This window comes from Capricornis sumatraensis, chromosome 21 (assembly GCF_032405125.1).
Source record: "Capricornis sumatraensis isolate serow.1 chromosome 21, serow.2, whole genome shotgun sequence".
In the NCBI taxonomy this organism is placed as follows: domain Eukaryota; kingdom Metazoa; phylum Chordata; class Mammalia; order Artiodactyla; family Bovidae; genus Capricornis; species Capricornis sumatraensis.
In genome coordinates, this window is record NC_091089.1 from 63,804,883 (window position 1) to 63,818,113 (window position 13,231).

Consider the following 13,231-nt stretch of genomic DNA (forward strand, 5'->3'; position numbering starts at 1 on the left):
GAAGCCCTGTTCAAGACACTGTCTTGAAGAATCATAGGCCTTTCCGTAGGGATTCTGGTCACCGTGGAAGTTGTAGAATGTTGTTTCTAACTCTGAGGGCTGAATGTCATAAGCATTCCCACGTTCAAAGCATTGCTTGCTCTTTGTCACTTTAAAGGCTTTGCAGGCTGTGAAGGACGTGCCTGTTGGTGTTGTACTGCAGACACTTGGCCCTGTGGGACCAGGAAGCAGAGAGTGCTTCAAGGCCACAGGAACAGTGACGATCTTTTCTGCTTCTCTTCTTTCTCTCTCCCTTGATAATCTGCCGGGGGAAATCTCTTTGCAGCAGGGCTACAAAAAGTGTCCACTGAGGAATGCTGCCCCAGAGAAGCCTTGACAGCTCCCCCAGGCACGAGGACTCCTGAAGAGCTCAGTAGACACGGCCCAGTGAGGTTCTTCGCCACAGCTCACCTCGGCGGGCATGTGCAGTTAATAATCGATGCTGATAGCAGCTAATATTTGCTGAGCCCTTAATACATACCCGTCATTACTCTAAATGCCTTAATGCCGAGAGGCAGAAGACAGGGACGTCTGTCTCTATATCTGTCTCCTCTTCTGCTTTGACCACCATCTTATTTCAGAAAAAAGCAAACACATATTATACACACACCCCACACACACACCCTTCACACAGCCCAAACAGGCCTGCTTTTTGCAGACCCCAAGCACTGGGTCAGCGTTAAGAACTTGAGACTCTCAAACCCTGGTCACTGGCTGCACTTCTCCCAGATGCAGCCCGAGTCTGGCTTGGCTGGAGGAGCCACGGCCTCTGACACCAGGGAAGCCGTGCTGCCCTGGTGGAGCCTGGAGCCGATGGCCTAGACGTGCCCAAGCTGGGGTCCAGAGACCCCCGCCGCGTCGCTTCCCGCCTCGTTTTCCCTGTGGGTCAGCAGGGTATGGGGCGTGTGTGATGCACGCGGTCCTTGCAACAAGCCTGTGTCCTCTCTGCCGACGTCTGATGCCGCGATCTGGCCGCCCTTGCTCCCGTCTATGGTGCCCCTGGCCTGACCTTCAGGGTCTACCCTTGTGAACAGCAGGGTCTGTCCGTCTGGGCCTTCCTGCTCCTCTTGTGCCCAGGTCAGTCTGGAGGCTCCGCCAGCCTCGGGCCTTGCCGCCAGGGGTCTGAGCACCTTTTGACTGCCAGCACTTGCAGGCGCCTTGTGTGTTCAGTGCCTGAGGGACTGATGGTGAGCAGGAGCACTCTGGAGCTCGTGCTTAGACGGTCTTTCCTGTAAACACTGGAGGATGGGCCTCACTCGTCCGGAGAGGCGTAGTGTGCAGGGCAAGAGCATGAACGACGCGGTGTGTGAAGGCTCCTGCCCGCAAGCAGCCTGTGAGGGGCGCGATCGGCCGCTGTGACGCGTCGGTCGGGGGGTCACACCTGCTCCTGTGCGCTGGGCCCCCCCCCCCCCTCGGGAGCAGAGGGTGAGGGAGACGCGGCCACCCCCGCTGGCTTTGGCCGCACTGAAACGGGCGCCGCAGGCCACACCGAGCCGGGTAAGGGCTCCGCGTCCCTCAGCGGCTCCTCGGGCTTTCTGTGGTGGGGCTGCCCCGCGCAGCTGGGAGCAGGCCCTGCGTGTGTGCCCGTGTGCGTGTCCGGTGTCACGGGCTCCCCTGAGCCCGGCGGGCCCTGCTTTGGTGAAGGCGCCGAGTGGAGCCCCGAGCTCTGCTTCCCTGTCCCATGCGGCCGTCTGGCAGCGGTGTGGTCTCTTAGCCCCGTCTCTGTACTCCAGGAAGCTGGGCACAGCTGGGCAGAAGCTTGGAGGCGCTGCCGTCCTTTGTCACATCAGGCACGACCCTGTGGACCCAGGAGGACCCTTCACCCTGACCTCCGCCAACGTGGGCAAGTGCCAGACGGTGCTGTGCCGGGGCGGCGAGCCACTGCCCCTCTCCAGGTCGTATGCCGTGAGCTGCGAGGAGGAGCTGCAGAGAGTCAAGCGGCACAAGGCCATCATCACTGAGGTGAGGGCCAGCTCCCTCAGGTTGGGCGGGGCCGGGAGGAGGCTGCGGAACCGGCCGGGCAGCAGCTCCCTCGGTGTCCTGTAGACGCCGAAGCTGATCCGAGATGACAGGTCCGAATCCACAGCATCACAGAGCAGACTGCATGTGACGTGCCTGAGTCATTATACGTGCAGAATACAGAACAGGGCCCAGGGGCCCCTCCGTGTCGGGGCCGGGCAGTCATCCTGGCTGTTCCTCAGGGCGCCCGCAGTGGGGCTCAGGCCCTGCATAGGGCCGGGCAGTCACCCTGTCCCATCCTCGGGGCACCAGCAGAGGGCTCAGGCCCGGTGGCCTCTCTGCATCAGGCTGGGTGGTCACCCCATCTTATCCTTGGGGCACCCACACAGGGCTCAGGCCCAGCAGCCTCTCCGTGTCAGGCTGGGTGGTCACCCCGTCCCCTTCTCAGGGCGCCCACTGGGGATTCAGGCCCGGCGGCCTCTCCACGTCGGGCCAGGCGGTCATTCTAGCTGTGTCTCAGGGCACCCGCAGTGGGGCTCAGGCTCGGTGGCCTCTCCGCGTCAGGGCGGGTGGTCACCCCGTCCCTTCCTCAGGGCGCCCGCAGGGGGCTCAGGCCTGGTGCCCTCTCCACATCAGAGCCGGATGGTCATCCTGTCTTTTCCTCAGGGCACCCGCAGATGGTCAGGCCCGCAGAGGTCACACTGCCTGCCCTCCTCTCCTGGCTCTGGGCCCTGCAGGCTGTCACCTTTCAACCTCGGCGCCTCGGCTTCCTCCTGGGTAAAGTGGGCGTGGTGAGGCATCTGTCTGGCCTCCCAAGGCCAGTGTACGTATCAGTGTAAATTAACTAGTTGTTACTTCAGTCCATGCCTCCTGCTGCATGCAAATAAGGCGGTGAGTGATTCTCAACCAGGGGCCATTCCCCCATCAACACCACGGACACTTGGTAATGTCTGAGGACATTTTTGTTGTCACAGCTCGGGTGGAGAGTGCGTGCTTTTGGCACGTAGCCAGTAGAAGCCAGTGTGTGTGCGCGTGTGTGTCAGTCGCTCAGTCTTGTCTGACTGTTTGCGACTCCACGGACTGTAGCCCGCCAGGCTCCTCTGTCTCTGGGATTCTCCAGGAGTGGGTTGCCATTTCCTTCTCCAGTAGGTCTTCCCGACCCAGGGGTCAAACCCTGGTCTCCCACTTCATTGCCAGCAGATTCTTTACCGTCTGAGCCACCAGGGATGCCCAGGTAGAAGCCGGGGATGCTGCTGAGCCTCCCACGGTGCCGGGTGGCCCCTCTGAGCCTCCCACGGTGCCGGGCGGCCCCTCTGAGCCTCCACAGTGCAGGGCGGCCCCACAGCACAGTCTTTGGCCCGGAAGGTCCAAGTGCCGCTGCTGAGAAAGGCCGTCGGGCTGTGGCACAGAAGGCTGCTTGCGGCACAGCCTCCAGAACGGGCTGGAAGAGCTGGACTCTGTTCACACATTCACCCTGCAGTGTGGGTCACCTCTGTGTGCCTGAAACGGATAGGTGCTGTCGACGTGATTCCCTTGTCTGCCCACAGGAGGTGTCCAGTCTCGCTTGTCAGTAAAGGCCGAGGAGCCGTGTGACGTCCAGGTGGACAGTGGTGGAGGTCTGCAGTCAGTAGAGAGAGACTGACTCCAGGAAGGCTCGCCCAGGGCCGTGAGGAAGACAGCTCAGGATCTACTGTGGGAGTCTGGGAAAGGAGTCTTCCTCTCGATTCCAGTCCCCTTCCTGTTCTAAGAGCAGAGAGGACTGAAGTGGACACTAGACACCATGTAGGGAGCGAAGAGTCTCAGATGGGACTGAGTTAAATTATTAACTGTGTATTGAGTCCCGTGCTCAACAGCACATGGTGCAGAGATTAACCATTTCTGCAGAAGAACCTGAAGAATCAAGAACCAAGCAGTTATACCAGGGCTCCTCGCTTCAGCCGCAGAGTAAAAGCTTTTTACTGGCAAACGGTCTGAAACTTTGGTTCATGGTTCAGATGGTGGGAACCCAGCTGGACTGAAGCGGGAGGCATCACCGTCTCCATTTGCTGCCAGGAAAGTCAGCTCAGGAATTATAGAAGCCGCCTTTCTCCTTGAATAAGTGTCTGCCTCTCCGAACACTTCACTTCTCCCTACCTAGGCTCACTGGGATTTCCCCAGCAATTTGTTTCAGCCTCCTTCAGTTTAAAACTCTGCCCACTTCTGGACCTTCCCACACCTGCTGGTTGCTGAGCTGTGGGCAGTGGTCTGAGATGAGGGCCATCACTCCGAATGGCACCTGCCTGGGAGGGTCTGCCGCCCCCCCGGGTAGCTCAGCAGGCCCTTCCCCCGGACCCCTGTGCGTTCCCAGAGATGCTGATCAGCCCGTGTTGCTGACTCAGCCAGATGACGGTGTGCTTTGGAACGGACAGGTCCCAGCACAGGGAAGGCATGAAGCGCTTTCCACGTGTCCCTCCTGCTGCCTGCCGTCCCCAGGCTTCTGCCCCAGGTTCTGATGACCGGTGGCCGGGAGCCCCTCACAGGAGGCGGACAGGCCTGCAGGGCAGGCTGGCCCCGGAGCTTCCCCCAGGCGGGAGCCCCGCCCCCCACTCTCGGTGGTAACGTCTGCTTGGCAACCCCTCTCTTTCCAGGACGGCAAAGTGAACGGAGTGACTGAGTCCACGCGCATCCTGGGCTACAGCTTCCTGCACCCCAGCGTGGTGCCCCGCCCGCACGTGCAGTCCGTGGCCTTGAGCCCGCAGGACGAGTTCTTCATCCTGGGCAGCAAGGGGCTGTGGGACAGCCTGTCTGTGGAGGAGGCCGTGGGCGCCGTGCGCAGCGTGCCTGACGCGCTGGCCGCCGCCAAGAAGCTCTGCACCCTGGCGCAGAGCTACGGCTGCCGCGAGAGCGTGAGTGCAGTGGTCGTGCAGCTCAGCGTTCCCGAGGACAGCTTCTGCTGCTGTGAGCTGGCTGCCTTGCCGCCGCCCAGCCCCAGCGTCTTCGCGCCCGCCACCGGCGTGGCTGTCCGGGAGCGGCCGGCCGACGGGCTGGGCGCGCCCTCCTCCAGCAGCGGGCTGACCTCTGAGATGAGCAGCGAGCTGTCCACGTCGGAGATGAGCAGCGAGGTGGGCTCCACGGCCTCGGACGAGCCGCCGCCACCGGGCGTGCTGGTCGAGGGCAGCCCCGCTGGCCCCGGCGAGCCCCGCTGTGCGCTGCACCCCGGGGGCGCGCCTGGCACCTTCCAGCGGCAGCTGTCCAGCGCCACCTTCTCCAGCGCCTTCTCGGACAACGGGCTGGACAGCGACGACGAGGAGCCCATCGAGGGCGTGTTCAGCAACGGCAGCCGCGTGGAGGTGGCGGTGGACATCCACTGCGGCCGCGGCAGGGACGGGGAGCTCCGGCGGCCGCCCGCACCCGGCCCGCCGCCCGAGGCCGCCGATGAGGGCGCGGGCACCGCAGAGGATGAGCCGGGCGCGGCGCGGCGCGCGGACGGGGCCGCAGGGACCATGGGGCGCCGGCGGGGAAACGGCTCCGTGGCCCCCCAGGAGTGCAGCCACAATGTGATTGAGGTGGCCGCCGACGCGCCGCTGCGCAGGCCGGGCGGGTACTTCGCGGCCCCGGCGCAGCCGGACCCGGACGACCAGCTCATCATCCCCCCGGAGCTGGAAGAGGAGGTGAAGGAAATGATGAAGCAGCAGCCGCCCGCACCGCCGCGCCCGGGCCCCGCGGAGCCGGCGGACTGCCGCTGCGACACGCCGCTCTGACGGCCCGGGGCCCGCAGACCCGGCCGCCGCCGGCCACAGACGCCTCCGCCGTCCGCAGGCGCCCCTTCTGTTGGCTGTTTAAAAAAAATAATAATCACCACTTTTCTTCAAGTGATGCTCTACCCATATGATTTCAGTTTGTTAACCTCTTCCCCTAACGTATCAGATGTGTAAAGACGAAAAACAGAAGGTTTAATATATTACAGAGAAACCGTTAGCGGTAATGTAATGTTTTTTAAATGGCTTTTTTGTTCTCTGTGTGTGGAAGGCAAGGCAGGTTGCCAGGGCTGAATGACTTAGTAAGATTGCGATTCTGTGTTTCCTTCTGCGGAGGCGTTTTCTTGTTTCCCGCTGTTCTGGGCTCCTCGCTTTGTCTTGACGACGGTAGGCGTCTGTAGAGAACGGAGACCAGCTCCTGGGAGCTGCTCACTCTGCCGGGTGACTGAAGCCACTGGGAGTCGCTACTTTTCTCTGAGAGAACCGTTGATTGAGAAATTTCTATTGTAAATAGCTCCATGTTGTATAGTGATGCTTCAGAAGTGGTGTAGCTTTGGCGTGAGGGACACAGACTGAACGGCTGGCTCCCCTCCGTCCCCACACCCACACGGTCCCCCGTGGTGCGCCTGCGCCCTGCCGAGGGCACTGCCTTCAGCTGAGTGGCCCTGAGCCGCTGGAAGGGACCTGCCCCCCAGGGGCCGCTGCCCCCTCCTCCTCCTCTCCTGTTCCCGCCCAGCCCCTTTTGCAGACACTTTTCAACTGTGTTCCTCAACTGCTGCCACAGTCAGCATGCGTGTGTAACAGTCAGTCAGATCTTTCACATACCGAGAGCTATATTGAAGCAAAATGCACAAGCGCACACGTCATAATTTTGGTAAATAAATATGAAATTTACGAGTCCTGGACCCATCTGCTTTTGTCCGGGAAGCCAGGTGTGTCTAACAGATGATCACGCCCGGCTTGGGTTTGGAATGAGCTTTGGGGTTATCCCGTGCTTCCATCTTTGATTTTTTTCTTTTGAAGAGAAAATAACTAAACAAGTTAAACTACCTTGAATGAAGGTAGTGAAATCCACCCTGTAGTTAACAATATGTGTAGCTGGTTTACAGCATTTCTATTTCTGGTTGTTACTGTGTAGAGTAGATATTAAAAGGGGGTACGGTTGCATAGAGGAGATCCCAGGCAAACCCCACAAAGCCAAGTTTGTTTCCCTTTCTCTTGGGCCCCTCAATCATGTGAACCAGTTGATCTTTTTTTTTTAATTGGATATAGTTGTTCTTTTTTATATTGGAGTGTAGCTGATTAACGGTGCACACGCAAAGGGAAAACCCAGAGCCGACTGCTGCACTCCCCGCCCCTCGCAGGAGCAGTGAGCGTGCCGTGGGGCCCTCTGGGGGTCCCGCGCTCCTGCTGGCTGCCTGGCCCCACTTACAAATGGCACCATCCCACTCTGCATCTGAGACCCGTGTGTGGGAGATGCTCTGGGTCTCCGCCGTGTCTCAAGTGGACCAGCTTTTCAGGTAGAGTGGTTTCCCTTCTTTAGGTCTGCCCTCCAGAGGGGCACCTGGCAGGTTCAGTGACAGGACGCAGCAACTAGTCTCTCTTGTAGGCTCCGCAACGGGCTGTCCACCGTCCACCCCTCTCTGGGCAGCCAGAGGAGTGGGCCGCTCCTTGTCTTGGTGATGTCCGCTCTTCACTCCGTGGTGGGCTCCTTGTGCACTGTGCAAACCACTAAGGCGGTGGAAGGACTGAGCTCATCTCGGCCCCGTCAGCGTGGCTTCCCAGGGGGTTCTCATGGTTAAGGGCCCACCTGCCACGCAGGAGACATGGAGACCTGGGCTCCATCCCTGGGTCGGGAAGACCCCCTGGAAGAGGGCATAGCAACCCATGCCAGCGTTCTAACCTGGAGGATCCCATGGACAGAGGAGTCTGGCGGGCCACAGCCCATGGGTCACAAAGAGTCGGACATGCCTGAAGCGGGTCGACTTGGCACACGCGCAGCCCCACGAGGGATCAGTGACCGAGAGTGGAACCCAGGCAGGGCTCCGCTCTAAGCCCGGAGCAGGGCCGGGTTGGAACCCTGCGCCCCGCCCGCTCACCAGCGCCCGCCGGTCTTGCCACTGCTCCGGGCGGATCTGAGCGGACCCGGGAGGCTCAGCGTTCTCACCTCGTGCCTCAGTCCCTCCGGAAGTTCCAGGCATGCTCTGACTCTTGGGTGTGGCACCCACTGCGGGCGGGTTTGTCGGCCGCCTTGTGTGGCCCCCACCCCAGACAGACCACGTGGACCCCACCCTCCCACAGCTCAGCCCCAGAGAAGCCCACTTCCACCCGGAGCAGGGCCAGCAGAGGCAGCGTGGCCTGGGGGTCCCCGGAGGGGGCCCCTGCAGCTGACGGGGCGGCGGCGCGGGCATGGCTGGTTCCCCAAGACCTGCAGCTCAGGGCACGCTTGCTTCTAGGTCATTATCCCAGCAAGTCCCACTGTCCACTCACCCCACGTAAGGGTCCCTGGAGACGAAGGACAAGACTTCGCCCTGGGGGAGCGTGGGGCCGATAGTGAGTGAGTGAAGGAGGCCGGTGGACGCAGGGCTCCTGCTCGGCCTCCTTGCTCTTCCCCGGAGCCACCTGAGGGGCCTTCACTGCGGCCACTGAGATGAGAGTGAAGTCGCTCAGCCGTGTCCGACTCTGCAACCCCATGGACTGAAAGCCCCCAGGCTCCTTCCTCATCCATGGGATCCCCAGGGAAGAGCACTGGAATGAGTTGCCACGACTTCCTCCAGGGGATTGTCCCGACACAGGGATCGAACCCAGGTCTCCTGCGTTGCAGGCGGATTCAGTACCCCCTGAGCCACCAGGGCAGCTCACCGAGGTAGCATCTAATGTACCGTATGTAGAGGTGCTCATAAAGCTGGAAAGCGTTTCGTATTTGGAGATTCCCCAAAGCCACGGGATCTGCAGGGTGAGTGTGAGGGACACGGGCTCCCCCTGCCCCCCAACTCCCTCCTTCCTCCGGGAAGGCCAGAGGATTGGGAAGGGTCGCGGAGCTCCAGCGAGGCGGGGGCCTTGCTGACACACTCAGGGCCTTGCTGACCCCGGCAGTTGCGGGTGTGGGCTCAGCCGCAGGCTGCCCCGGGTGTGCCCGCCATGGCTTCCCGGAGGGCCCCGAGTGCCCTAACACCCAACCGTCTGACCCGGGCTGGGGCCATGGCGTGCCCTAGGGCACAGGGGCCCTGCCGCCCAGCCCATCAGACCTGGCTTCTCTCGATGGCTTTGTCACAGCGCCACCTGCTGGCGAGAGGAGATCTGGGTGGAAACGGCCTCGGCTCCCTTCTTTCTCCACCTTTCACTCTTCAGGGAGAAACAGCTTCGGTCACTCCTGGACCTGAGACAGAAAGCACTCCCAAGCACCATCGGGCAGTCAGAGAAGCCACGCTGAGCCATGTTACTGTTCCCCCGGGGTTCTGCTCTGTAAGGTGGAGCGGCTGTGGGCCCTGTGAGGGCAGTGTTTTCTTCTGGGAAACCAACAGGAACCATGGCATTGACCTGGGCGACAGGAAGTCAGTCTCCAGCGTCCGTCTAACCCTCTGTTCCTCACAGTGGAGAACGGGCTTCCCTGGTGGCTCAGCGGGTAAAGAATCCGCCTGCCACGCAGGAGACCTGGGTTCAATCCCTGGGTTGGGAAGATCCCCTGCAGACGGGAACAGTACCCACTCGAGTATTCTGGCCTGGAGAATCCCATGGACTGTACAGGGGAGGTTGCAGAGAGTCAGACACGACTGAGCAACTTTCACAGAGAAAAACAGCAATAGGGGGTCTATTAGGACCGTACCTGGGAGTCAGCTCGTTGCTGACGCTACCCAGTAGGGAGATAAAGAACAATTCCCATGCAAACCTCATCAGGAGACATTTTGGATTCCCATGGACCTGTCAGGAAATAGAATTTTTGTAAACGTGAGGGTTATGGTATCTGCCCTCCCTACCTCCCCATGGTCAAACCAGGTAATTTGTAGACAGACAGTAGCATCTTATGTAAGTGGAAGTGTTGTCTTATTGTAAATGAACACCTAAGGGTGATCAGAGAAAACATAACTGGGGACACGGCAAAAATGCTTTTTTAAATTAAAATCTCCTAGAGAGAAAACAAACAACTCCTAGAGAAACATCTGTTGGAACTGTTACAGGAGGGAGGGATGAAGTAATGGTACAAAAGGCAGATTTTCCTCATTCCTTGCCACTGAATTTCATTTTATTTCAATTTATCCCCCAAAAGGCATTTGGGGCCAATGAGTCTGCACTCGCCTTCTCTCACTGTTGCTGTTGGCCTGTCGTGAGCTGACTCCTACCACTGCAGAGTCGGAATATGGCCCTAAAGGTTGTCCCACCATCCCAGCCTTACCAAAACTGCAGCCAAGTTCAGACTTAGCTTGGCAAATCCATTGCCCTGATCAGTAACAAAGTAGGAGCTCCAGCTAGCAGACAAAGCTCTGGGCGGTGACAGGAAGTGCCGTGGACCACCCGGTGCTCAGCCCCGGGGCCCCCACCTACGGCCCACAAATGGGGCACTGGGGTGCCCAGGCAGCCGTCTGACGCCCTGCAGTTGTCTCAGCCAGTTGAGGGTGATGTCGGGCCCTGCGTGTTGCGCACTGCCTTCCAGAGGACCGAAGCTGAACCTTCGACGGCAGAAGCAGAACGGGGGCCTAGGGGGCCCCAGGCGGCGCTCCGTCTCCCACCGTGCGGCCGCGCAGGAAGCCACACTCCCTGCGTTAAGGACACAGACACAAGCGCTACTTTTATTGGGTTCCAGATCCTCATCCTTTCGTTTCCTGCTCGATCAGAAGCACGATGGTCTGTTCTGTCCAAACGGGAACGCAGAGCCTGGAGAGTCCTCTCCGTCTGCCTGTGACTAGAGCTGCTCCCGTCGTGATGCCTCTCTTTCCCTAAAGCCACGGAAGTAAGACTGGCTTCAGACTGAGTTCCAAGCGCTTTCTAGTCATTACTATGGTCTTATTCTAATAAACTGAACTTCCCCCTAATTCGTGCTCTTATCTCTCGGGAGGAAAGTTGAAATGGCAGCTCAGATCATTTCCCAAATGGGGCACCTCCAGCTGTTGTCTTCTCCTGAACTCGTTTACAGGTCATTTGCTTTCCTGCGTCTTTAGGAAAACTGCTTTGCAGTGAACTTTTGGAGCTTCTTGAGTCAGTTTTACATGTAAAAGAAACTGCCATGTCAGCCAGGAATGACCTGCGCACAGAAAAGGAAGTCTCTTGTTAGCTGGATGGTCGACACATCTTAAGAACTCTTCGAATACGGATTTCCCTAGAGCAGCTCAGGTTTATGATGGCTCACTGAGAAGTGTCCCACCCCGGGTACCCTAAGCATAGTCTCTCACACCCTTTCCTCAGGAGATGAAACCACCCTGTGTCCCAGGTAAACCCACAGGACTTTCCCCTAGAAACCTCATTCAGCTTGTATGACAATGCTGTCTGCATATCATTTGCGTATACTCTTTCTGTAAACATTTTTAGGAGTCCTCCGCTTTTCAAATTTAAAAGTCATCACAGCACTAGCCTGGCAGTCCCGTGGTTAAGAGTCTACCCGCCCACTGTAGGGGGCGTGAGTTCGATGCCTGGGCAGTGAGCTAAGGTCTTGCACACAGCGTGTCACAGTTAGAAAAAACCATGGTGTTCCTTGGATTAAAAGCTGTTGGGTTTTGTTTTTTTCTCCTTTTCCGTTATCAATACACGCTCTGAAGTATGAGATACTGTGTACTGGGGGAGCAAAAGGCAGTGGGCAGGCGGCCTGAGCCTGCCAGCGTGCCTGCGTGGCAGCCTTCTCAATACCTGAAGCCGGGCTGAGCACGGTGGAGCAGGGATGACCCGAGAAAATAACCCGGGAGCCCGCCCACTGTGCACCCCTCAGCAGAGTCCAAACCGGCTGCAGACGGGCTTCTGTGCTTTCTTGCTGGAGCTCCAAACTGACCTGCTTCCAAGAGCGCCTACAGGCAGAGGCTGAGCCTCACTCTGAGCAGAAGCGCCAGGGTGGCCAGAGTGCAGGGGGAGGGCCGCAGGGGTGAGGAAGAAACCACGTCGGAAAGATGTTCGTATTAGATGCGCAGAATGCAGGGGCGGTGGGCAGTCGGGGCGAAGACTGGCTCCTGGTCTGAGTCCACCCCCGGCTGAGAGCTCTCTCAGCCCCGCGCTGTGCGGAGCTTCTCCGTCCACCTTCAGGCGTTTCTGCCCTGGATCCCGTGCCATAACACCGCTGACTCCCACCTGTAGGCCCCAAAGGAGGCCCACGCGCCATGAGCGGCTTCTCATCAACGGCCTGCTCCTGCCTGCCTGCCCGCAGAGCCGAGGCCCCTGATGGCTCCACCCTCGTCGCTGCCTCGCCCAGCGCCGCCGCCTCCTCGCGGGCCAGGCGCCGAGGATGCGGATGCCGAGTGGGGCGATGGACGCTGGGCGTGCGCCCGCAGAGCTCTGAAGACTCGGCTCTAGGGCAGAAAGCAGGACTAACGTTCGCTTGCTCATCGAACACCAGCAAGCCCGTGTCTGGTCGTTTTTCTCCAGCTGGCAGAGTTTCACTTGAGCAGCTCTGCGTCCCCACTTGGGGATGACGCAGGCGGCGGGGGTTAGGAGCGCACCGGCCTCAGGGCCGTCCTCCTGCGGCCCATCCTCGGGACGGAGACACACATGCCCATCTGTTGACGAAAACAGTGTGCACACTCAGGATGAGCTCCACTCAGTAGGAGGCGGGGGCGCTGCACATCCTGGAGGGCTTGGAGCAAGCCCTCCGGGGGCCGGCACCCCCACCCCAGGCTGGACGTGCGCCTTGGCCTCCGCGGGGAATCGCTGACTTGTCACTTCAGCCAGCCTTCCGCGAGAAGCACCCTCAGGGTCTCCAGGCTCCGTCCTTGAGCTGAGCGCTTCCTCCACCGTCCAGCGGGGCCAGAGCGAGCATCAGCGGTCCATCCAGGCGGCGCCCTGTGCCGCCGCGGCCTGCAGCGCCTCCGTCTGCTCCGCGGCTGCGCCTCCCGCCTCCAGCTGCCCCGGGAAACGCAGCTCAGTCGTGGCCGGCCGGGCCGCTTCCAGGACGAGGCCGGCGCCTGCGCGCCTGCGCTCTTCCTTGTTCAGGCCCCGCGCCGGACCCGTCCCCCCGGCTCTGCCTGTGGCCGCCTCTCTGCCCGTTTCGCGGGCTCTTCCGCCGGATCTGAAGGGCCAGGCTCCGGGCCCCTGCTCTCCCTCTCACCCAGGCTCCTCCGTGGGGGCTCGTCCCCGGCCCCGCCGCAGTCCACGCGCCCCCGGGACCCCCGTCCCAGGCCTCGGGCCCCACGATCTCCGCGGGCCTCAGATGGGCCCCGCCGCGGTGGAACCTGCCTCGGCTTCGGACGTGGGCCTCCGTGGATTCGTCCTGCCCGCCCGCGGTTCTACCACAGGCTGGCACGGAGAAACGCAGGGGCCGCGTGCTGCCGCCCTGGCAGCCCCTGTGACCGGTCAGGGCC

The 13,231-nt window shown here is 60.5% G+C and overlaps 1 protein-coding gene across 1 annotated transcript in view; it reads left to right on the forward strand.

Annotated features, from left to right (window-relative positions):
* The window catches only part of PHLPP1 (PH domain and leucine rich repeat protein phosphatase 1), a 232,685-nt gene extending 226,947 nt beyond the window's left edge, over positions 1-5,738 (forward strand). Inside the window, exons 16-17 of the mRNA XM_068993677.1 lie at positions 1,773-2,001; positions 4,626-5,738. Coding sequence (XP_068849778.1) covers positions 1,773-2,001; positions 4,626-5,738 — 1,342 coding nt within the window. The remainder of the gene's footprint in view (positions 1-1,772; positions 2,002-4,625) is intronic.
* Positions 5,739-13,231: the final 7,493 nt, after the last annotated feature.